Source organism: Python bivittatus, unplaced genomic scaffold (genome assembly GCF_059951505.1).
Source record: "Python bivittatus isolate LINGU-HERP-01145 unplaced genomic scaffold, Pbiv_v1 ctg000480_np1212, whole genome shotgun sequence".
NCBI lineage: Eukaryota > Metazoa > Chordata > Lepidosauria > Squamata > Pythonidae > Python > Python bivittatus.
The window spans coordinates 53645027-53671821 of record NW_028277075.1 but is presented as its reverse complement, the minus strand read 5'-3'; the positions used below and the strand labels follow the sequence as shown (position 1 = coordinate 53671821).

The window sequence follows — 26795 nt, the reverse complement described above, 5'->3', positions numbered from 1 at the left end:
TCTATATAAAATGGAAGAATTTGCTCCTTCAGATTAGGGGTATGCAAAATATTTTGTGCTTGAATCAAACTGAATCCAAAATGTTCTCATCTAACCCCGGAACACCCAGTTCAAGGTCAGAATAGCCCAGTTGAAAGCCAGGATACTTTCAGTGTTGAAGATGAAAGCATTCTATGTTTGCATATGAGCATTCCTGAAAGCAGGTATTTAACCTGATCAAGGATGATTGAAACAGGTGTTAGAACTGCTACAGAAAGGCAATGCCTACTACCCAGCTAATTACATCCTATCCAAAAATGAGTCAATGAACATGAACTCCCTATGTGTGTGCCTGGGAAAAAGTCAGAAGGAAGTGAGTCAGGTTACCAATCTCATTGTCTCTCACACTGCCTGCACTTTGTCAAAGAGTTACAGAGTAAATTCTTAACTGTTCTACTGCTCCCTTGTAGTCAATAGATCATGAGGTGATGAAGAGTTTGTGCTATTGGATTTGAACCTTCACATCAGCAAGATCAATCTTGGTCATTCCAACACTGGGACATTTCCAGTAAGTCTGAAGTTTTTCTCACCAAAACATCCCAACCCTGAAATATGGTCTAGGGATAGGATATTTTGTTCACCAACAACAACAGCAAAAAAAAAGTATAATAATCCATTATGTTAGGATGGATTTCAATCTTCCAGTGATAAAAGTGAAAAATCTAAATAAGATTTTTCACATTCACAGAACTGTGAAATAATAAATAAATAAATAAATAAATGTAAGTTTTAAAAAATCTAGCATTATAAGTTGAAATCCATCTTGCATGATGAAACTTTATAAGTTAAAATCAATTATAAAGCGAAACCCAGTACTACCTGATAGAACTTCCTCCTCCACTCACTTTCCTCTGCAACTCTGTGTCCTCTACTTAAATCTGATTTAGAGGGTTCCTTAATCAACCAATATAGATTTTGAATACAAGAGAAATGGGAAGTATTCTGCTCTTAGCTGTATTAATGGAAGCAATTTCATGAGCAGAAAAACAGTACTGGATTTTGCCCTTAGTGCTTACATAGATGTCCAGAGGATCTAAAAGGTCAAATAATTAGTATTAAAGAGGTGACATTAAATTAAGAGTTCACAATTACAGGATTTTTAAAAGAGATTTGGAGGGGGCTAGATACAGCACAGAGGGGTTTCAGTTCAAAGAGAAAGAAAAAGCTCCTATAGATAGTTCCTTGAGGAAAACTTTGCTCTTCCGTTTTATTTAATTATCCCAAATAATTATTCACAGATGGCAGCTCAGACAGTTTTAATGGTAAAATTAAGTTCACAAATATCAACAATTCATGAGTGTGCCTCATTCTAGCTGTATTATTTTATAAATACAGTATACGATCCCATTTTTCAGGGGCAGGGCCTTCATAATGTGGCTTACAACTTAAATTTACAAAATGTATCAAATTTGAAACACAATATTCAGTACAGAACACACGTTGAAATAACATTCTCTAATATGACTGTAATTGTGGGTAAACTGGGTTTAAAAAACTATAGTAAAATTTTAAAAATGCAGACTAGAATAAATAAGTACTGTATGTAAAATCCTCCCAAAGCATTCTCCCTTGTAGAGTCCTTGGGCTTCTCTCTGAGCTACATATATTCTCTCCTATAGGCATTTTCCCTTGGATTGAAGGATGCAGATCCTGACTCTTTTTGCTTCTTTTTTATACATCTAAATTTGATGGAATTTTACAAACTTTACTGCAGCTAACAGAACAACACCGCAGTATGTTGGCTCATTACTTCTTCAGCAACCACAGTTATCAACTATTTCAGTTGCAAAGAACACCACGGTTAACTGCAGAAAAACATACATATTTTGCTGGGAACCCACATATTTTCCACTGGATATTTTTACACATACAGTGATAAGTGACAAACTGCAACTATATATGTAGAATGGTAGGAAATGCTTTACAGTATAAATGGCTTAGCAAACCTCACTACCTGGGATGTGTCAATAAACTTCCTACCCAGTATTTAACATTTGATGGCCCTGCCAAGTTTGGTTTAGAAAACAGCAAAATCTGGAAACAGAATCAAAGCATACTGATTGCCTGCCAACAATGCAGCATATGGTTAGCAGGATATACCTCTGTTCATTCACTGTTGTTTCCCAAATGGGAAGTCCTGATAAGGCCTTTGAAGAATAAAAATCGTTTTGCCCTCATCTAACAAGTATACATTGAGATTATCAGGCATAACATCCTGCACTTGATAAGCAATTCTGGTTGGATCCCACTACTGGACTGCCTGTATTTCCATTTTTAGATGTTCTCTGACAATAGCCTGTCCTACCGTAACGTCACCTGTTATGGCTGGTGTGGGTCTTCCGGGCTGTGTCGCCGTGTTCTGGAAGTCACCTGTTATGTTTGTTTGTTTGTTTGTTTGTTTTGGCTGAACGTGTTATGAATCAATCTTTATGGTTTGTAAATCATGGATTATGTTTTAGTTTGCGTAAACCCAGCTAATATACTTTATCCAATATACTATGGTTAAATAAAGCAGAGCTTTCCACAGCATTCAGATTCCGTTCGAGTTCCTCCAGGCATCCATACAACTGTCCTACTTGTCCCAGAGGTACTGAACTAGCTGGGAATTATCCAAGCACTGGTCCAACACCTCTGGTGGGTGCCATATTGCAGAAAGATCACAGCTTGAGAAGCCTATATGACATTTTCCAGAGTTTTCCAGGCTCTTCAGAACTGACCCCTTGAATAGTATGCCAAGGACTGCATTCCAAAAGGAAGAGATCCAGACCAAACCCAATTTAAAGTTAATCAAAACTGAAATATAGTGAGGTTGCCATCCATGCATTTAATAATATTCCCCTATTATTATATTAAAAAGAAAATCCAGACTGAAGGCTTGTCTGGGAGGGTAAGGACACGCATGCAACCCTGCATGTGCAGACTGCGCACTCCTGTGCTAGTTGGATGCAGGCTCTGAATTGTCACATCTGCTGAGACCCTGCCATGTTAAGTGCATCATATCCAAGTTGCCCTTATCGAACTACAGCTGCTCCGTTCTTTTGGCCCCTTCTCCATCTCTGCAATGTATGGCTTCAGCCCAATTTGCAAGAACAACTGCAACCATGACTATTTGCCTCTACTTGCACATTCTAGTCCCATGGAATGTGGATAAGATCAGCTGCTTTCTTCTCACAACCCTGTTTTGTTCTCCAAAGGGTCAGTGAAAGAGCTGATGAGCAAGAGAACTGAGGCTACAGTAGCAGCTGCTATTGTTCCTTTGTCCCTGTGCCACAACAACCCTGCCATTTATTTCAAACCAACAGCCTAAACAGAATAGACAACCCTCCTGAGCCAGGGGCACATTTAAAAAATTGAGAGCAGATGGTGGCCCTCCTCAAAAAACAACCACTGCATGTTGCCAATTCTCACAATGTCTGCCATGGTATGCAAGTCCAGTCACCAACCACTCATTTACCAGAAGGCAAACTAGCTCACTGCTGTAGGCTGTTGTCTGTCGTTCCAGTGGGATCTTACCAAAGACAGATAAATCCCTGCAAATCAGTAAGTTTCTAGGTGTTGTAGCAAGCACATCAGTTTCTTATTTAATACTTTTTAATTAGAGGATTTTTAAAAAAATCACATGGGATAGTTAGTCTGGGGAAACATCACATTGCTAACCCATCCTGAAGCTTACCATACGTCTCTGTAAATCATGAGGTGGTGGGAAAAAGTATATTATGGGAAAAACTGATATAAATAAATATACATTAAACAAAATGGGGGACATGAATTGGGATTTAGATGGTGGCTAAAGGCAAAGGAGATGAGGGCTCCTGATCATTAATATTTATCCAGGAAATAGTATTTCTGCAGCTCGTGAAATTCCCAGTTCTGCACAAGCATTAATGAGAATAAGCCTCTGGCCACTATAGAAAAGCCAAGAAAATGTGTTTCTTCCACAGCATTCTCTTCAAAGGGCTAAGCCAATAGGGCTGAAATGTAAGTTTATTGCATCTGCTTGCTGTTCGTGTCCAATTTCAAAACTGTTCTGCAAATATAAGTTTCTTTTTTCCGTGTCAAGCAAAACAAAAGATAAACATTTATCTGGATAGCTCAACAAGCACAGATTACAACAGTGACTGTTCTGTTGAACAGCTTTGGCAAAAAGGAAAGACACACAGCCTGCTCACAAGCCACACTTAACCGCTACTACTCATTGTTTGCTTTTCAGCAATGTGACCTGCAGACACCAAGGAGGAGCACACACTGAAGACCTCATATCCAACATTAATGTTCCAGTCCAAAACAAATGTGCTGCTTCTTTCTGAGAAACGACACCAAAAAAACAGCTAGCAGGTAGGTTGATCCTATATATATAGCTTAAGCAGTTGATCCAGCAAGCTATGATCCAAGGAAATGTAACTTTCACAAAAGGGGCGAACTACTGAGCAGCTTCTCCCAACCTGCTACTTAGTTAGGAACTGGTAATGCTACTTCATTGGGCACTGCTGTTATTTTATATAACTGATTTAATATTTTGTGTTTTGTGGTGTCAGGATACATTTTAGAAAAAGACAGTTCATCAGGGCTTCCTAGCTGAGGCACACTAAAAGGACAACTCTTACGCCATCTTGGTTTCCTCAGGCAGAGCTGAGATGTCACCATTTCTTGGAATAAACCATGTCTCTGAGCATGCCTGTTTACAACCTGGGGCTCCTATATGGCTCTTAAGATAAGGTAAATGTCTCTAGGAGGGAAACACACCTCTGAAACTGTTAGGGAGGCATCCGAGCCTTGTTATTTCTGCATACAAATCTTGCTAATAACACATGTTAATTAAAGCCAGAAAAAGACCAAAAGAATTCCTGTGCAGGCACACACACACACTCTAGGAGGGAGAGAGGTGCATCCAGAAATGTAACAGTGGCTCCTCCTAAAACCCCATGGCTATGCTCATCTATGTAGGATTTATATGTGTATTAGAGTGGGATTAGACTTAAAACTTAAAGTCTCAGGATTTATGAATTGGTAGGTGATATCACAGTCTTCTTATAACGATTATTTGTGTTATCTCAATATTTTACTTTGCAGGAGTATTTTTCGGCCTTTTTGTTCATCATCATCATCATCATCATCATCATCATCACCATCCTCCTCTTCCTCCTCCTTTATTATGATCCAAGACCAGTACAACATAAGTTCAAACAATTCAAGTACAATCCAAATATATAATAGCAACATAATAGCTTAATGCATGGTGTACTTCTATGAACAAATCTGAATATGATATAGCCTTACAGCTAGGGCACAAAACTTACTAATTAAAAAGGTGGTTTCAGAACACCTGTCATTTAAGAAAATTTCTAGATAACATTGGACAGTGCAGCTAAGCATCCTTCCATTAGAGTTTTAAAAAATTGTAGCATATTATATAATAAAATACAGTGGAAAAAACCTCTACACTAAACTACCTAAGGAGGGGCGGGGGAGGTCAAGAACAGGAAACAAAAAATTAAACAACTTGGAAAATTAAAAAATAAAGCCAGCTAAGTAATTAAACAAAACTAAAAAAAACCCCACACCCTAAATTATATCTAATTATATGTAATGATAGACAGACAGATGACAGATAGACAGGTCATAGATAGTCAAACATCAGTCTATTAACATGGTGTAACTAGACCAAGATAATCACGTTGTCAATGTCTAGTCATGCCTCTCTTTCAGTACAAATCTGATTTGAAGAGTTGAGAACTGCCAAAAAGTGGTTAAGCTAACTTTTAGATCTGGGACACAAAGCATTTTTTCATGTTTTATTTAAACTGCAGCTGGCTATTTTCCAGAACATCTGAAAAGAGATGGGGAGGAAGATACAAGTCAGTTATTAGTAGATTACCCCAATCATCTTTGCCACACTGAGATTCAATACAGCTGGCAGCCTGGAAAAATTAGAAATATTTAGAATTTTTTTTTAGAAAAATTAGAAAAATTGAGGCTTCTGTTCAGAGTATCCACCTACATGCCTACCTGTTGGCTCTGAGAAGCCAATGGAAACCTGCCTGTTAACATTTGAAACAAATGAAAGTTATCACTGCCTCCTTTCCATTTAAATTTACCATCCTTGGTAACTTCTTATCCACATGCACATCATTTTACCTGAATCACTCTTTTGGCTACTACATGAAGCACACAGGACCAAATTAATAAAAGGTTCTTTAAATACTCCTACTCCTTATCATCTCAAAAACTTATTCTTTTTTTCATCCAAGGCATTCCTTTTGGGTTTTTTGTTCTGGGATTTCATTTTTACCCTTTTCAGAAGTACAAAGCAGCTGAGCAGTCATGCACCCTGAATTTTCCTCTGAGCTCTGGTCTGGTTGTCAAAACCTGTGGCACTGAAATCTCACCACAGGAAACTTGCTGAAGCTTTGGCTGATATTATAGAACTGGACGGAGCATTTAGGTCTAGTCCAATTCCTTGCCCAGTGCAGGAATCCAAATTAAATCCAGATCCACTGTCTAACCTCCACTTGAAAACATCCAGTAAAGGGGAGCCCGCTGCTTCACTTGCTCTTTGGTTTCACTGTCACAAAAAGTTAATTGTTTTTTTCTAATATTCTATCAGAATCTGCCTCCCTGTAACTGTAATCCATTAATCCATGCCCTGTACTCTGGAATGATTAAAAATAAATCTTGACCTTCTTCTGTGTAACATTCTGTCAGTCTCTAAACTATTCTTAAAATGTGGTGGCCAGACCTGGGCTACAGGTCTGATCAAAGCAGAATACAGGGGAACTGTTACTTCCAGTGATTAAGACATTATACTTCTGCTGATGCAGCCTAAAAATGTCTTTTATACAGCGCTACTACTCAGCTAACTTATATTTAATTTGCCATCAGCTACTCTTGCAAGATCCTTTTCTCAGGCACTGTTATCTAATCAGGTATTCCCCATTCTGATTTTTGCTCCCTAAGAAATGAACTTCAAACCTGTTTCTGTTAAAATTCATATTGTTACTTGCAGCTGATTAAGGTTGTCCTGAATTTTATTTCTGTCTTTTGGGTATTAACTTTCCTGTGCAAATTTGTACACCTGTAAATGTAACAAGCATTCTTCCAACTTTTCATCCAAGTGGCTAATAAAAATGTTGATGAATAGAAGGACTAAGGATGAAGCTTGTGGCATTCCAGTCACTATCTCATTCCTGTTTGATAAGGAACCATTGATGAGCAAACTTTCAACAGGATTTTCATGGTGGTAGCAATAGGATTGAAAAAAGTTATTAGGCTGGGAAATGGGCATAATGAAGCTAGGACCCTGATAATTAATTAATCCTTCCAAGACCCAGATCAAAACCATACGATATTGAGTTCCATTGATAATGCAGGGATGCTAAACTGTCCTTCATAAATTTTATCATGAGGGAATTTATCACATTAATACCAATGCTATCCTCTACAAATTCTTCTTCCCTTAAAATTTACTACATTTCATAGCAGAAACAGAGAAAAATGCTTCCTTTCTCTGTTTTTAACAGCCTGCCTCAGTTAGCTTCAACAGATGGTCCTGGATACCAGTGTTTTGAATTCCTCGGTATCTTATTTCTCCCCGTGTGTGTAACATTACCAACTCCAGTCATATCCTCTCTTACATCTTAAGTACGTAAGGAGACTTGCTCCAGCCTGCTGATACCTTGGGTAACATTTTCTGCACCACTTTGAACTTGTAGTACTCTTTTTGAGAAAATTAGTGTTATTTGGTTGTGTACACTCTAAATGCATTTACCATGCAGACTAAATTTTCATACATGCTAATCTCAGCATCTCTCTAAAAGGGGATGACTAGTTCAATGATAACCTACAAGGTTATCCAAAGAAAGGGGTTCAAAAAATCAAGATGGCAGCCACAACCATGTGACTGAAGCCCCACCTTTTTTACATGTGTCGCAACAGACATAAAAGGAAGCAGGGCTTTGGTCACATGGTTGTGGCTGCCATCTTGACTTTTATTTACCCCCTCCCTGTGGATACCACTGATTGATCAGATGGGAAACACAGATAGATAAGAGGCAAAATAAGTGAAATTTAGTAAAATACATCTTTGAGATTTCAGTCACAACAGGCTTTTAGAAGCTAATAAGTAAAATAAGTAGTATCTTCAGAGTTAATAAGATAAAATCGGACATATATTTATAATTAGCATTTTCTGTATCTTGCAGATGCCTGGGTTGTAATCTGGCCACCATTATGTTCCCATACAGGAGACTGCAAAGACTGACTTCATTTTTATGAGGATCTGTTCTTACCTGTCAGATGCCCAGCTCTCTTGCTATTAATACAGACGAGTGCAATGTCTTCCAGACAATTACAATCCCAAGTGAAATTGGAATGAAATTATTATTTATTTACCTTACCTTAGCAATAATCGATATAAAATATGCTATCACCTTTGCCAATCCAGGCTTGAAAGAATTTTTTTTAAGAATGCAGAATACACACACACACACACACACACACACACACACAGTATATTTGGCAGGAACTTTCAACTTGGAATGCATTCTTTTAAAAATGCCTATCATATTGGAAAGCTTGTTTCTGCCGGTGAGTGAATGCAAGTTATTTAATTAACTCGAAGACAGACAAATAGCAGGCACTTCATTTTTGTATTACAATGTACAGTAAAAATGTTCAGGATTATAACAACATCTACAAATAAGAAACAGTTTGGGGACGCAGAGGAAGTGCTGACCCACCAAAGCAGAATTTACTGTTGCTTCTCTTTTATCTGTAGGGCATGTTTTTCATATGGGTGGCAAAACTCAAAGCCTTTAACTTTCAGATAGTTGAGACTCAGATTTTCAAAAGTTCATCACATATAGTTATCTTGGTGCAATAACTGCTAGAAAGTGTCAAGAGATGAGCAGAGGAAAAGGGCAAAAGTGATAAGGTAAAAGCATTAACCTGCAGAAAATTCCTTTATGTTTTCTTTCCTTCCTCTCGCATGCACGCACATGTGCTTGTGCGCACACACACACAAACCGACACACTAGCCTAAGGCATTCTAATTATTATGCAGGAGGGTGGAAGACAGAAAATAAAAGCACAGAAGAATCCATTGTGTAAAATGATTCTGTTTAATCTCTCTGCAAAACCCCTTTTCTTCATGTTATATCATGTTATAAAGATAAGGTGGTTTCAGCATCTCAACAACTGTCAGTTTTTAGGCATTTTGCCTACAGAGAAGAGAGTAACTAAAGCCTTGGAGCGGGAAGGGAATAACTTTGGCATCCCAGCATTCTAAGTGTTCATTTGCAAATCTTATATGCAGACATAGAGAAATATGGGAAGAAACTCTGACTTCAGTCTCCTCCTCCAACCTCTTTGTTTTTTTCTCAATGCGGCTCCATTTTGATACAAAACATTCTGAGGTCAAAACGTATCAATCCAAAGCATCTTGGAACAGTATTCCAATGTTACAACCATCATTCTGACTTTTCCGGAAATGTTCCAAGACCGACCTTGAACAAGTTAGTTCTGAACTCTGTTTTGCAGTTGGAAAAGGCCATTTTGAAATTGAACCAGTTCCAGTATGGCTGGCACAGTCCATTCTGACATCAGGACTCTTCCAATCTAAACAAAATGTTCTCTGCACCTCTAACTATAAGTCATTTCTCCTCTAAAAAGTGCTCAGGTATAGCACAGTGGCTACACTTTCCAGGAACCAACCCTTCTCAACTCAAGCAGAAATGACATTGTACATCACAGCAAATAGCTGACCAGCTTTTGCACAAACCGGAATCCTCCAGATGCATTAGATTATCATTCCCATCATTCTCAGCCAGCACAGTAAATAGCTTAATGAAAATGACCCAGTGTACAGCTACTGTATTGTAAAAGCAGAGCAGAACAGGGGCAAATTTCAAACTAAGCTTCTTTAGGAAAGGAAATGGAAATAGAACTCCAGTATATATGATCAATGATGCAAATGCATTTGGAATATAATGTGCATGTCTGGACACTATGCCTCAAAAGCAATCGCATGGAAAAAATGTAGAGAAGTGCAAGCCAATCTAGAAAAGGCATGTGAGAATATTGTGCATCTTGGACCTAGTAAGGAAGATTTTGATTAATTTAAAACAATCTATTTGAAAACACTGTTAGGCCTGATTCTGAAATCTCCAATCAACTTACGCACCATTTGCAATTATAATGTCCATTTGACACATGGCTGTGCAGTGCAAAAAGCTATATAAGAGCATATATGGGCACATACGAGTTGAGAACACCTAACAGCACGTGCCTCTCTTTCTGGATTGTGTTGCAGCTACGGAGATAGCCATGCAATCCCAGGAAAAGATGAATCTGCTTTAAGAAGTCACTAATGTGAGCATCCCTGCATGCTTTGAATCCAAAGCATTGCATAGCTCTAATGTATGACATGACATAGCTATCCTTAATATACACATAGATGTTTATTGTTACGCATTTGATTAATATATTCTGTCCTGACATGACTAAACCTTGCGAATTAACATTGGCGGTAGTCATGGAGGAACTTGCTCATTTTGGCTAACCATTTTTTTCTTGTCTGGGATCCCTTCTTCAAGAACATTCACACAAAGGCCTTCTGCATCATTCCAGGGTACCAACTCTATGGTTTCCTACACTCTGTGACTAAATACCAGAGATTCCTATATATACCACATTATTGCAAAACATTGGCAAAGCAATTGCCATGAAAAAGTTTGCGTTCCAAATCTGAGCTGATGATTGCTTATTCGATGGAGGCACCAGAAGGGGATTTGTTTGTTTCATTTTTACTTTTCCCTTTTGGCCAGCCTGGCCCAAATTCCTCTAATCAACAATAATCCTGCTAGGAATATAATTTCCTTTTACAAACAACTGAGATTACCCAGATGGTTGCTCCTATATTGTGCTTTCTAGCCTAATCTATGGTGGCTACTTCTAACCCTAATCCTATTGTTTATTAAATGAATACCCTGCCTTTTCCAATCAAATAATGTTCAAGAAAGCTAAATGACATACAAATGACCTTATGGAGTTCTAACTAGAAACTTCTTGGAAGTCACTCAAACCACATTGCAAACAACAGCACCTACCAGTTTAAAAATGAATTCCACAACACATCCGTATGAACACCAAAAGGCTGGCTTTACTGAATCTTAGCAACAGTTTCTCTTTGCACCATATTCTCCAATCAGATTCCTGGTTTCTGATCTCAGGTCTTACCCCTCCTATTTCTGTTTGTACCCCCTTTTCACTGAAAATGTCCATCTGACTAGTTCTGTGTCACACAAAAGGATAATTCCTAGCAAAGCACACACATGGACTGTCTAATCAGAAGTGTTATAGATTTGTTGTAACAAATCTTTCTGTACACAGATCAATCTGAAATTTTACAATAATAGTAAACACTACCATCAATAGTAATATAATAGTACAGACCATCAGATAATTGGTTTCTTTTTTAAACATTTATTGCTAAAATATTAATGGAAAACTGAGTGGTAACTTACTAAAATTGGCTGTAACCAAGGCTAGTAAAGGGGAATTACAGCAGCATTACATGTATCCTATATTTTCAGACTCTACAAAAGCCTCCAGCTGCTTAGTCAAATCCTATTGGTCCCTAGCAAGACCCATTTAGTTAAATTTTAATTCATTCATTTTATAATGCATTATATCTCCCAGGATTATTTAATTTAGAATGAAATCCTCTGATCCAAAAAAACTTCTTTGATGAGCCAACACATTAATTTTTCAGTGTTTTTCACCATGAAGCAATTTTACGTTAGCATATATTTTTTTAGATTTTTTTATCCCGCCTTTATTATTTTTATAAATAACTCAAGGTGGCAAACATACCTAATACTCCATCCTCCTCCTATTTTCCCCACAACAACAACACTGTGAGGTGAGTTGGGCTGAGAGAGAGTGATTGGCCCAAGATCACCCAGCCGGCTTTCATGCCTAAGGCAGGACTAGAACTCACTGTCTCCTCGTTTCTAACCTGGTGCCTTAACCAATGGACCCAATTTGCTCTATTTACATAACAGAGGACCTAAATTCATGGCATGTGTATCTTAGTGCCTCAAACTTTCATGTTCATGCTATGTTAACAAGTTTGTTGTTACCCTTCTCTAACTACAAGCAATACTTTGTCCCTGGGATTTACTTGAGAGACCTGGTCTTTGTACAGTGGTACCTCTAGTTATGAACGCCCCTCCTTATGAATTTTTCGAGATACGACCAGCTCCGGCCCCAAAAATTTACCTCAACTTGCGAACTCGCCTCAACTTACGCGGCCATTTTCCGCCCGCTCCACGTGGTCCGCGGCCATTTTTCCTCCCGTGCCACGTGGTGCGCGGCCATTTTCTGCCCATTCCACGTGGTCCGCAGCCATTTTTCCTCCCGTGCCACATGGTCCACGGCCATTTTCCGCCTGTTCCACATGGTCCGCAGCCATTTTTCCACCCTGCCGCGTGGTCCGCGGCCGTTTTTCTGCCCCTGACGCGTGGTCCGCGGACGCCGGAACGGATTAACGGTAATTACATTGAACCTTATGGGAAAATTTGCCTCGTGTTGCAACCAATTCGAGTTGCAACCAGAGTCACGGAACGGATTAAATTCGTAACTCGAGGTTCCACTGTACTTTCATTCCCACCCTGAAAAGAATAAACTGAGAAATTCTGCATTTGTTGAATGTGAGAATTGCTTCAATCTGCAAGAGAGGACCAACAAATGTTTCTCCCTGTACACTCCAGTAAAATCCTAGCAACCAAACAGCAATTCATTAAGATATAGATTGGGGATGGGAGGCAGGGAAATGTTCAAGAATCCCATAGACAGTCATGTGAGCGACAACTTCAAAGCCTACTCACAATTTCCCATGGAAATTATTTATTAACTGATTCTTAATTTCAGAAGGTCCCTTGTAACAGAGAACTCATACATGGGCTATGATGCTCTGGAGGCCTCCATTGCTTCCTATTTTTTGCTCCCTCAGTCCTACTGTACCTTCCCCACAATTCCTACAGGAGACTCAATTAGGTAGGCGGCCCCCAGGCACTTTACTCCAGAGAAACCCTGTCACTTGTTGACCAGGGAAGAGGTAAGTGCCAGTGCCCTTCCTTCAACAGCCTGACCTGGCAGGCAGGCATGTGATGAAGGCTAGATTCCTTTCCCAAATGAGTACCCTTATATTTAAACCTTTCTTCTATATAATGAGCTCAATCAGCTAGAGGAAGGTTGTCTTAAAAAAAAGAAAGAAAGGCCAGAAATAAGGAACAATTGCTTGCTGAAGAAATTGATCTCAGTCATTATAAACGCAGGGACTATGTGCTTCCACAGCTGCAGGATCTCTCACAAATGTAACACACCAAAATAAGTACACGTAGCCTAGCTCTCAGTCTGGGAACAAAAAGCAGAACCCATGCCACAATTAGCTTCCCTGATCCAAAATTCCTGTCCAAATTACTAGATCCAGCTCTGTTGCTGCTGACTGGGCAGGTTTTCCCCGTCCCTTGTTTTCAGTCAGTTTCAGAGGAGAAAATTCAAATCCCAACAAAGACAAAAATCAAGATTATCCTCTCCTCTTCTTTTTTTTTAAGACTGCCTAAGAAGGGAAACCCACTTTCCCATGATTTGCCCCTCCATGTTTGATTTTTCCCAGCCTCCTGGACAGGTCAACTAACTTTCCTTTTTCCCTTTCAGTGTCTGCACCTCTTGAAGTCCCCATATTCATTACAGTTCTTAAAAGGCCCGGAGCCGAAACTCTAATCCCCTTATCTAATCAAGTATTTATCACTGAGAAATATTCTGCAGGAAAAGAGAGGAGTAGAGACAGACAGACAGAGACAGAGAGATCAGAATTTGAGGACCTCCTACTTTAGGGAGGACTGTTCTTCATTTAAAAGCATCCTTTTGTTTAGAGTTTGGAAACCGTTCTTGGATTACACCATTCAGCAGCTCCAGCCAGCACAGCCAATGAAGAGGGCTGCTGACAGCTAGAATTCAGCAATATCTGGTGGACTACCATTTTCCCATCCCTCTGCTAAAGGAGGACAGTCCCTTACTTGAAGAGTTGTCCAATTCAGAGAAATACATAAGATGAGAAATTCCTGGTATCTGGTCATAGACTATCCTGCCATAGGATGATGCTATATATTTTTATTTAAGTTATCGCGATTATTTTTAAATGTGCATCAATGCATGTAATCCACCACATGCAAATCCTTTATGAACTTTTACCTTCTTTCTGGGCAAGCCAGAGGTGGCCATTCTAACTGGATGATGTTCCAGCAATAAGAATTGCAATGCAAAAAGATGTCCTCCATTTAACTAACTGCTGTAACAGCATAAAATTATTCTAGTCTATGTACTGAGCAAGCCTCTGGCATACGAAAAAAAGACAATTTGTTCCCATGCCATTCACACATTTTCAGTTTTCTGCATGGAAATACAGGACACTTGCAAGGACACGCTGGGAATATAGTCTGCTTCAGCTCTCTGAAAGGACTCAATGAAATCTTCACTAAATGAATGAAACCAATTTAATATTCCAATATCCGACAGAGCCAGGGGCTTAAAGAGAAGGCAAGAAGTGTAGTATTCATATAAATTGCTTTTTGTGTTCTCATAATGGCTTATTGCTCAGTATTCCCAACTGGTAAAAGAATCATTTGCTCTACTTCTCTAGACTGAAAGCATACAAATTAATAACTCCCAATCCAAATGGAAGCATCCTGCTTGCTTACTTGGATGACACCACTTTATGCATTGCAGCCTGTCCTGAGCCTGATGAATTATTACACATGTGATACATCATAAATCTAATGCTTTAGTGGGGCTTATATAAGTCTTGGTGTCCCAACTCTGCAGCTCATTACGGCAACTATAATTAATTTCTTACAAGGCAGGGGATTAGCAGAGATGTAACTACAATACTGTGCTGTTATGCTGACACAGTTTTATATTCTCTAAGCAGTGACTTATCAAAGTATACCTCTCACCAGTTCCTATTTTGACCTGGAGTAACAACATGGCTGCTTTAGCAATTCAGAGAGAGGGGCATCATTCATGGTCCCATATGCTGTGAGCATTTCTTTCAAATGACTGAGCATGAACATAAAGAAATGCAAATGGAGATGTCCAAATTGTCTTGAAGACACCAGCCACAACATGTAGCATCTCAAATTAAAGTTGATCATCTTTTGTCAATTCATTTAACTCCTGAATAAGAGGAATCCCAAAAACCAAAAAACCATAGGCTAACTTTCCAGCTGCTGATTAAAAAAAAAAAAGGTTCAGCTTGTCTTTTTCCTCTTCTCTCCCTTGGTCAAAGCATGTGTTGTGAAAGTGCAGTCAGGCCTACAGAAGAAAGATCCTTTGTTTGTCAAAAGTATATATGCAAACTCCAGGTTCTGAATTAAGAAAGTTAAGATGGAAACAGGTCAGGCAAAACAGGCAGTTGACACTTAAAAGGGAATTAAATTGTTTAATGTCTAAGTAAGCTGTACAAGATAATCTTAAAATCACATGTGTGGAGTTGATAAACATAATTTGTCAACATAATAAAAAAAAGTCTCTTTCTACCAAGATGGGCAGTGACAAATTTGATATATAAATATATAAAATAAATAATTTTTCCTGTGGAATCCTTGGGGTTCTCTGAGCTTGGCTGTTTTCTTGCACATGTTTCATTACCTGACTAGGTAACATCTTCAGTGCTAGAAGGGAGTGGGATTTGGTCCTTGGTAGGTCCTTGATTAGGCTGTTGCTTCCGGCTTGATTGGTTGTCTTAGTAGTTCCTTGATTAGGGTATTGTTTGCTGCTTGTTTGCCTAATGTTAATCCTGGTGTCAGTCCCTGCTTATCTGGATGTTGATTGCTGGCAAGGAGGTGTTCTGTTTCCTTTTTATTGTCTCTTTTGAATGGTCTGCAAATGTTTATTTCTATATGCCTGTTGATGGCTGACTTGTCTGAATACCAAGCTTCCAGGAATTCCCTTGAGTTTTTGGATTTAGCTTGGTCTAAGATGCTGACAGTTTCCCAGTTGAAACTATGGTTGAGTATGTCCATGTGTTGTGAAATTAAGGAGTTTTCATTGTGTCTTCTGACTGCTAGCTGGTATTCATGGATGTGCTCTGCTAGTCTTCTGCCTGTCTCTCCTACATAGTAGCTATACAGTCCTTATACTGTTGTATAATTATTCCTCTTTTTAACCCTATAGAATCTGGGAAGGCATATTTTGTAGATATATGGGAGGGTGAGCTTGGGTTCACCTCTAGCATAGATTGTTTTTATTTAGGCCATAGTTTGTTTAACATGTTGATAAAAAATAGCAATATTCTTTGCTAGGTCACTGGCACTTTGTAACATTCAAGAGGTTAGAAGTAAAACATGTGGACTGAGAGAAATTTCCTAACAACTTGAAATAATTCCAGGCCATACTGTATTGGGAACTGGCAATCTATCTGGTGTGATACTATGTAATGGATAAATTAAGCTGTTGGGCACAGTGTGCTGGACTTTTAAAAGACATTTATTTCTTCTCAGTGCATAGTTCAAACAGCATTTCAAAATTTTCAGCCAATAATTGTTGTTATGCCTTTGACTGAAATGTAAAAAATAAACAGATTAGTCTTTCAACAGAATAGAATAGATATAACTACCTGTATTTGCTAATGTTGAGGGAGGGGACTGCTGCTAAAGCCAGAAGTGGACTGAAAAACTGGAAACTTTCAATTCATAATTTGGCATTTCTATTATCTCTACTTTGCCAATCAACTGAGACTTTATTTCAGAGCTAACTTTTTGCAGACATGGGAATTATGTACACACCCTTTGAGATTCCAGGTGCAGAAAGATTGTGAGATAATAACACAAAAGAAAAAAGAAGCAGGAAGGAAATTAAAAAATGGAAGAAATGGAAATTCAGGCAGAAGTTCTTAAATTACATAGCAGTTCTTACAATGGCCAGAGACTATTCAGGCATTATTTCAAACAAATAACTCAGAAATAGGCTATAACAAGAAGCCCTGCCCTAATGTTGCACCCATGACCCCACGTATAGCATGAACATAAATAGGGATGGAGATTTTCAAGACAGCAGAAACCCTCCACTCCTGGGATTCTTGCAGTATGGAAGCTTTGATATGTGAATAATTATTTATGTATTAGATTTATATCCTGTCTTTTGTACAGAAACTCAGGGTTGAATAGATAGTGCCCCCTCCTCCTAGTTGTCCCCACAGCAGCAAACCTGTAAGGTGTGTTGGACTGAGAGAGAACCACAGGCCCAAAGTCACTCAGTGAGCTGCCTTGCCTGCGAACTGACTAGAAGCTGGGTCTTCTCCAACACCCTAATTACTACACCACATAGGCTCTCAAATATATATACATCTGAACATCAATGAGAGGGTGTATGTCTTCAGTGAGGCTTCTTAGTTTAGCTCCATGACCCATAGGTAAACAGGATTTAAATGAAAACAGTTCAGGAAGAGGATGAATCTGACAGAGCTGGTCTTTCAGAAATGCAGATGGAATAGCCTTGCTTTCGATCTTCCTCTGTTACAGCTTGGCGGCAATGGAGAGAGAATCTGATGGCACACTTGGCTTGTGTTGCAAGAAAAAGCACTGACAGTGAACCCTCGCCTGGAACAACAGCAGTTTCCAAGGCACAAAGAAGCACATTCAAAACATAAACATACATATATACTTAGCTAATATTTCAAAAGAAATGGAAATAAAATGTTTTTCAAGTGGCAGACAACTTTAGCTTCAGTTTAGCTAAGAAAAAGCAGAAAGCAAAAGTATATTCTTCTCAATAGTTATTTTACTGAAATGTTTACACATTAATGGATCTTTGTGACTCAGGATAATGAATGTGTCTTGACAAAGTGAGCTACCATATAGTTTGCATTATGTGCCTGATAAAAGGAACTAAAATAATTCCAGGATCACTCATCGGATGAATATGAATTGCGCTGTGAACTTTTTCATATCATTTCTTCCTTCTCTCTCAGCTCTAGTCAGACTGATTGACAAAAGAAAATCTTCCCAGGAGAAGGTGCATTGTTGATAATGTGATGTATCCATGTTGAAGTGCCCCAAAACATTCTTTATCTTCTTTCAAGAAAATTATTTTTAAAAGCCACGTGCAGGTTGAAAGAAAACAGCCAAAAGAAAAGCACTATGGATTTTTATGGAACAAATCTTTAGAAGTCTGACCTTGATCTCAAATCCTCATTAAAACACAGAAAAGTGAACAGCCCAGAAGTAGATCCATAGCTAGAGCGTGAGGCTCATAACCAAGAATGAATCAATGAATTTCTGTTGCAAGAAAGTCAAATATTCCAAATTCAAAGCGCTTCAGAGTTTCTTCTGTTTTCAAATGTATTTGAAAAACTGATCCATGAATCAAAGCTATCAAGAAATGTCATTAAACCTGATGAGTTGCATTTAATGTAGTATCCTTCCTCTCTCATGTGGATGAGGTTCACTGACTTCTTAAGCCACCACAATCTCGGATGCTGCACTCAGGTATGACATGTTAGATAAAAGCTAAAGCCCATCTACACTGCAGTTATGAAAATTAACTTTCTTTTCATATTATATCTTTTTTTACTCCATAATGCTTACTCCTATTCTTACTTTTGAATTTCCTAACATTAAATACATTTTAAGTTATTTTTTTTCTTTTTTAATACATTTTAAGTTATTAATACTGGTTCAAAGCTTTTTATTGCGGACCTATAATCAGGGATAATTGCATCAAGATAAGAAATGAACATGAAGCTTTCTTTGTGATATTCTAATATGAATAGCTGAGAGAACTATCAGGAGCTTGATTCATATGTGCATGTGGATGTTTTACAAACATCCTGTTTCAGAAAATGCAAAAGTGGTCTTTCTGACAGGTCACTCCCAGAGTGAAGCTAGTGCCTGATACTGCAGTTATCAAGGGACAAACAGCAGTAAATGCATGCCAAGTCTGAAACCTGCATGTTATGATGCCATCAAGGGATTGAAGATAATATAGAAAAATCCAAGGGAAATCAGGCAGTTACCCCAGTGCTAGATAAAAGGAGAAAATGTGGGTTTTGACAGGAGATAATGGAACTGTAGTGAACCAACAATAGCAAGAGATGGAGTTCAACTACTATCCCAAAAGTGCATGGGGGGAGGGGGGAATTAAAGAAATTTCAGTAGCAGTAACAGAGACTAGGTATATTCCAGCACTAGATGTAAGGCTTGGAAATGGCTGAATAGCCTTGTTATAACACCTACTCAGGATATTACAGCAAGATTCATTTCGGACAAAGTTCTACCAATGCGCACATGAACTTCCCTATTGTGATAAAAATTTTCATAGGTTCATATGACATATGTTTTGCTCTTTATTTTGAAATTTTTTGTCCATGTATACATCTGGTTTCAAGAACTTTTAAAGATCACTCCTTATGTTCTAAAATGTGGAATATGACAATTTAGTTCAATCCTAAATTTACAGCTGCATTTTGCATTGCTAATAACTATACAATCTGCAGTGCAAAATGATATGCAGAGTAAGCATATGGAATGCTAACTTTTTTTTCTTGTTCAAAGACTTACCTGTTCCACCAGAGGCAAACTCAGAAAAAAAAATGGTGGTTTTACAATCATGTTCAGTATGAGATTGTAAAACTGCTGTTCTTAATCAAGTGAAAGGAAACAAGTGTCTTCCACAACTAAAAAACATCTGGCTGCATGATTTCAATTACCTTGAAAATACAATGGAGCTTCATCAAGAGCATCCTCCATTCTTGCATTAAGTTCTGAAGGGCTGGCACTGGAGAGAAATTGCTACTGAGAAAACAAGAATGTATTCTAGGTCATTTCCTTTGCAGGGTTAAGGCAGAAATATTATCTTGGGGTTTCATCTAAGATAATTGAACCATCTCTTTTTGTGCCAGTTATAAATACCAGAAGACCTTGATTATTAGGTGCCATTCACTGGCTCACAGCTTTAAGGGGATAGAGCTTTCCATCTGTCTGATGGAAACACTGGATTTCTGGAAAGCATATCTGGAACTTGCCAGTATGTGTGTGTGTGGGGGGGGGGAGTTCACACAACACACTAAACCTTAATGTTTGGCTTAGTCTTAAGCGTGTATACTAACCCAGCCAGCTGTGGCTGATTGAACAAATTGTGCTTAAGCAAACTATGGATGTGTGAACCGGATCACCACTACAAGCCAAACAACCCTGGCAGCTAACCTCACCCTACAATATACACATCATATTGGCTGAATATGAGAATCTGGTAAATACTTTAGGTTCATGCAAGGCAAGGTAAAGCCCAACATTCTGGATCAGCATTTTATTTAAATCTGTGCATCTTCAAACACTTATCCATATTTTACATTTATAATTTATTTTATCTTCTCTGTAAACTGCCCAGAGTCACTTTTTAATCAGATGGGTAGTGACAAATTTGATATATAAATAAATATAAATGTAAAAATAATATATATTTACTATTTATATTAATAATAATATTGGGAAGGCAATATTGACAGACAAATCAATATGGAAGGAAGCTTGAAACCACAGTTCTTGTTCTAACCACACTGAACAAAATAGGCCTATCCATCTATCTGCTTCCCACAGGATAGTTCAACTGTGTTCTGTGTCATATATAGCCAGTAACCTGATTTGATCCCCAAGAGAAATAAATAGTATTCCATCGAAGTTACTGAGATGGATACAGTAATGTTTTGTATTCTGAACATGAGCATATTTCAACTGTTCCAGTACTATCAAGTAAAATATGTGTAAATGCTATCCAATATCTTGTTCCTGACTGTAATTCTTTCTGATTTTCCAAAAAGAACTTGGCATTGGATGTGGGGGGTGGGGGTGGGGGTAGGGGGACAGATGTATAGTATGGAAGAAAAATCTTTCCTCCAACACAAACAGGTTGCAGCAGTAAGCTATCCTGTCTAAATGTCTTCAACAATGCAATATTCTTGTCTCCTATAACTGTTTCCAAAAGAATATTTTAGACTATTTACATGGGTGATATTTAAAGGTCTTCTTTTGGTTCCTAGCCAAAACTGGTTATAGATCCAGTTATAGTACTATCCATACCCTTCTTTTAAGATGCTTGTCTTCAGGGATCCAAAGGCTTATACACACATTATGTTTCATTTCCTCTCTGAGGTCTACTCGTGCTTTCTTTTGCTAAATATACTATAGTTGCTAAAGGTCTGGCAATTTTTTTAAACTTCATCTTATACAATCAGGTAGGGGCTCTTGAGAACCAATTAAGATTTCTATGTTGGCTACATCGAACCAATGAGCTGCCAAATGGTTGTATCACTGCTTCTACAAGCTATAAGCCTATTTATCTTCAATAACTAGAGGTGAATTTATTAGGGGAAGGTGAAGATCTACAATAATGCAAAATCTAAACATACCTAGGAGAGTTCAGCTCTTGTCTCATTTAAATCCACATAGAATACTACATACAGTATTGGTAATGGCTCTAATTATCAAAACTGGGGGGGGGGGAGTCTATTACGTTTTTAACTAAAATTCTAAAATAATCTGATTGCTTTTCAGAATCACATCTGAATCAAGACCCCATTTCATCCTCAGGTGTATTCCTAAATCACTAAATGCAAAGTGGATAAAACCAAGAATGCTACAGGCATGTTTTTAATTTAAGTCTGGGTAAGGGACCCAGTAGTTGCTGAGTGACAATCCCCGACAGCCCCAGCCAGTGGTAAGATTGTTGGGAGTTGTGGTTCAAAGCATCTGGAGAATTACTGGACCCCCACTTCAGATCCAAATGGGGAGAAAATTGCTATCAATAAAATATCAACATAAAAATAACAGCAATAATATACAATAATTTCTCTATCTAGATTGAGATTACATAATTATCACATTGCAAACCAGTCACTCCACAATCCATACTTCAGAGAAGTAACTCTCCAGAATTTGAATTCTGTATAAATTTTCAAGTTCAACCATTTACCTTTTTAATAAATTATCCCAAATAACCAAAAACACAGTTATCAATTGGAATTACTTCCACCTAAAAGTGAAAAATAACATTATAATTCAAGATTAAGACTTCGCTTTGTAAGATAAAATATATTATCTAGACTAGACTGAGAGCAAAACCACTCTCACCTGATCATTTAGTTTCCATTTTTACAAAAAGAAGTTAATTTAAACATCCGCCATTGATACATGAAAGCTAATATGACTAGATCTATTGAAGATTGTTCATAATATTGTTTTCCTTTTAAAAAAACATTTTATTATGGGTGATCATAGTAAAGGATAAAGTCAGATAGATTATAGATCTAGATATATAAACATAAATTTGTGTATTTGTTTTATATCAGCATTTCTGTTTTGCTAAACACTTTGGGTGAACTGACAGAATTTTAAAACAAAAACAGTTTTATGAAACATAAAAAATTAAAAATATGCAGTGCAGGAGAAGGTCCTCTTCCGAATCCCTGAAAGATAAGCCTCTGACTGCAGGAAAGCCTTCAAAAGGACCTCTCCTGCTGATATTTCATATCTGATTTTTTTTCCCTGTAGGATTGCTCTGAATCCAAAAAGCATTATTATTATTATTATTATTATATTATTATTATTATTATTATTATTATTCTAGCAAGAAGGTACCCTGAAAAAATCATATCCAATGTCTTATACTCAGTAGCAATTACCAGAAATTTCCACATACCTTTTAATCTATGACTTATTTTCCAAAGCAGATTTGTGACGCTGAACTCTGCTTGCCTTGCCAAGTAGGGCAGTGTTTTACATGAAGGTACTCTGCCACTAATCCCTGGATGTGGATCTCTCCGCAAAAACTGAGAGGAAATTAACTGATTCCATGCAATTATGTGCATGTACTTCACACCTAGATGATCTTGAGTAACTGGCAGAGAGCTGCAGAAAGATAGCTTTCTTCTTAAAATAGACTTTTTTTTTTTTTTTTGGTGATAAGAGGTAAAAAAGGATATCAATCCTGGTGGAAACACTGGAATGCTAAAAATGGAAGATAGCATTGTCTGTAGTTCTGATCAAATTCCATGAATGAGGCAGGGAAATTGCCCGGTTAAAGCCTTGTGTAGAAGCAACCAGGAAAACTAAGAAAACATATGTATGGTCAGATTCCTCACTAACATGGATCCCTCCTGGCAAATGGTAGACTCTGTGATCGTTGAAATCTGCGTGGAAATCTCTTTTTCCATTTTTTTAGATTCAAAAGTCAGTGTAGAGTATAATGACTCCTACTGTAGCTGTAGTTGCAAAAGCCTTTCAGGTACTAGTAGCACAACATATTTTGCATTTAACTCTGGCTTCTGTGCTGAGCTGACCTTGCATAGCCTAGATGTACGGTATATCAAGCAGCTGTGAAGGTCAGACAATTACAATGCTGTAATTGAAATACCAGTTCGGCTGCATGTCTGTCCATGTTTACTTGTCAGGATAGTTTAAAATACATTGAATTGCTCTGAAGATCATGGTGATTCCATAAGCCAAGTTTATAATCCTTTGAATAGCTCCATATCTTATTGCAATTTTTGGGAGGCATTTATAAGAGGCAATGGATATCCCAAGAGGCATTATCCCATTCCATAAAATACCGTATCATGCAGGCAACTTGCTGCTTGCTGCATTAGATAGTTTTTATTTACACAATATCTACACAAAAACCACGTCAGCCAAGGAGCATGGGGTGCAGAACAGATACGGCACTGCGTCCACATCTTTTATCAGCTGCCACAGGACAACTTCTCCTGCCACAGCTGCTTCCAGGAAAATATGGAGAACAGTAGCATTTCGCCACTGGCAGCCATTCAGGATTTGGGCCAGGAACAAAAAAAGAACAGGCTATATTTAGTATCCTGTCTGCTTCAACTTCAGTCTGAGCAGCTGAACAAACTAAAAATGCATTTACCTGAGCTAGGGTCCAAGAAGTTACAGAAGAGGTCAAGAGATAATCCCAAACTTGAAATAAAAGAAAATCCCAGCTGATCCACAAGTAAGACTGTTGTGAATATCCTAAAAATACACAAATACTTCTGTCTTGCTACTAGCTATTGAAAAATTTGGATAATAATTAATTGGATCATTTAATCACAGATATATTTACTGTTTATCTCACATTCTCTGCTTCATCCTCCAGTTGAAATTATTAGGATAGGACACTAAAGGCAGCCAGCAACATAAATTATTGTCTAAATGGTAACATTGAATCAGGAGTAAGCAACATGGTACATCTATCTATCTATCTGTCTGTCTGTCTGTCTACCTACCTACCTACCTACCTACCAGGAGTAAGCAACATGGAAGTGTGCCAGAAGAGATATTCCTTGATGCCAAAGAGGCTTCCTGCTGTTCTCTCCTTTTAAAAGGATGTTCCAGCCTGTATTTTTGTTTACACTAATATCTCTGATCCCTAGAAGACCTCATGTATGTTCTTATTTTCTTAGAAAATAATTTGTTTTGAGGTGTGACCATCTATTCAGAAAAGGCAAAGGTAAGTTCAAGGTGATATGAGGCATGCTTGGAAGTAGGGAGCAAGAACAACTTTGCCCGTCTGCCTTCTGGTGAATTGGTCATGCTGGCAGTGGAAGACATTCTGTGAACAGGCAAGTTCCTTCTCAGCAACCATCTTGTAAGTGGATCCCAACATGCTCACAAAGTGCCCTATGACCCCAAAATATTGTTTAAACTACATTAAATGTATTTAATGCTACCTTCTTGTCTTTGGTCTGAATAAATAAAGGCTACTCTATATGTTACAAATAAATGGCAATTTGGAAGATCCCCCTGATATGAAAGGATTGCCAACCTTTGCTTTTTGAGAAATAATCCTGCATTATTCATTTGGATAGCCACCCCCCAAACTTCTTCTTCCTATACAAAATGAAGGGGGAAAAATGTCAATACGTGAGCACCTTGATGAGTGTGAATTCAACAGAACCATGAATCATTCACACCTTTTCAATTTAAAAGGCAAAACAAGGATCTGCCAAAAGGAAAGCACTCTAGTCATTTTGTGTAATTGCCATTATGTAGTGGATTGTCCTGAACAAACAGATGATAGATACAATGACGGCAGTTTACAGCTTTAAGAAGAGCAGGAGCACCAGCACGAATGAACAGCTGGTGTCGGAAAAGCTTTCAGTCAAGTCCGGTGTTTTAAAAAACCATTTGCCAGCCAATAAAAGAAGCAGCTATTTGATGAAAATATGAGTACTTCTAAGCAACAGTGAGCCACTTCACCTATAATACTGCACACCAGACAATCTTCCTCAATAACTCTTCATGGTTTTTAAAGCATTTGCATTCAAAATACATATAGCATAATAAGTTCAAGAAAACGCAGCACAGAATGACATAGAAACATGACAACAAAATCAACCAAAGCCAACAATTTGTTGTCAGATCTTAGTTTAAATACATGTTTGGAGAGCACACCAAACACCCATCAAACCTGAGAGTTTTTCCAAATCTGCATGGTTCAGATAAATACAGTTTTGTGAACATGATGGCAAGAGCCAGACTGAACACAGGAGTCAGTAACCAGTCAGGCCCAGCATTTTGGCAGTGCTGTCTCCATACTAAGCTAGTAAGATGATTGCACTCCAAGTAAGTTGTTACTTTTCCCACATGCCAACATTATTCTACATTAAATATCCAACTTTCTTATTAAAAGTGACTTGCAACTTATAATTTTGCTGAAGTCCAGGTAACTGAATCTGGCAATTCTGACAGCCCTCTGCTTTTGAAAATGATTCTCTTTGAACAAAATCAGATATTAAGAGGAAATCAAATTATCATCTTCCCCCATTTTGCTTAATCACTTTCCTAATATTTATTCTCCACTGTAAATATCTCTTTGGGATATTTCTGAAAATAGTTTTAAAACCACTTAGCTCAGCTAAGAAAGGTAGAACTCTGGGATGCGATCATTTCAGAAGAACCAATAGATATGGAAGGAGTGAAGCATGCTCTTCTCTGACAAGGGATATGTTTCCCATTTTTTTCAGCCAATGTAGAGTGGATATGAGGCAATCAGAGATAGGCACAGCTTTCTTATTTGGAAGCACCAGTGTCCGCAGTGGGGAGTAAAAACAAATGGCAAGGTGGTAGTCATGACAGCATTATCAAAGCCTCATCCCTTTTTATATGTCCCAAAACTGCCATCTTGCACACACAAACACCCCAGTGCTGGTGCTTGGAAGGAATGCGGTAGGCATATTTTACCAGAGGACAATTAAGCAGTTACACTGCAGATACACAACTTAAGGCTCAGGGCTGCATGAATCCCCAGAAAGCCTTGGGTCTAGTCCACCCAGATCCTGCACAGTTCTTACTTAATCATTATTAATAATATGACTGAAGGGAAGAAGTCTGACTAGATGTAATCATGTCAACCATATGAAATGATAAATGCAAAAAAAAAAAAAATTAAACTTAGTTGACTTGACCTCAACTCCCATCCACTACTTTTTTTGAGGGTGGGCTCCTGGAACACCCTCATGTGGCCCTCAACCCAGAAAGAGTTGTGCGACCCTTACCTATGCCAATATTATTTTTGTTCTTTATATGAAAATGCATTTCCTATTAACAAAGTCAGAATATATGCTGACACTTGGAATGGTGGTTTTTATGTTGAAAATCATTTGCAAAGTGGACAGCCGACTTGGCCACTCTAGGAACATAATGGTA

The 26795-nt window shown here is 38.1% G+C and overlaps 1 protein-coding gene across 6 annotated transcripts in view; it reads right to left on the bottom strand.

The window, feature by feature from the left end:
- Positions 1–26795, bottom strand: part of GALNT18 (polypeptide N-acetylgalactosaminyltransferase 18) — a 327346-nt gene that overhangs the window by 288115 nt on the left and 12436 nt on the right. For 2 of the 6 annotated variants that reach the window (XM_088145932.1, XM_088145929.1), the window contains exon 1: positions 22792–23360. The exons of 1 other annotated variant lie outside the window; for it this stretch is intronic. In XM_088145932.1, coding sequence (XP_088002058.1) covers positions 22792–23119 — 328 coding nt within the window. In that variant the 5' untranslated portion in view covers positions 23120–23360. Of the gene's footprint in view, positions 1–22791; positions 23361–26795 lie in introns of those variants that run through there. 3 more of the 6 variants (XM_088145931.1, XM_088145928.1, XM_088145926.1) reach the window with 3 other exon arrangements.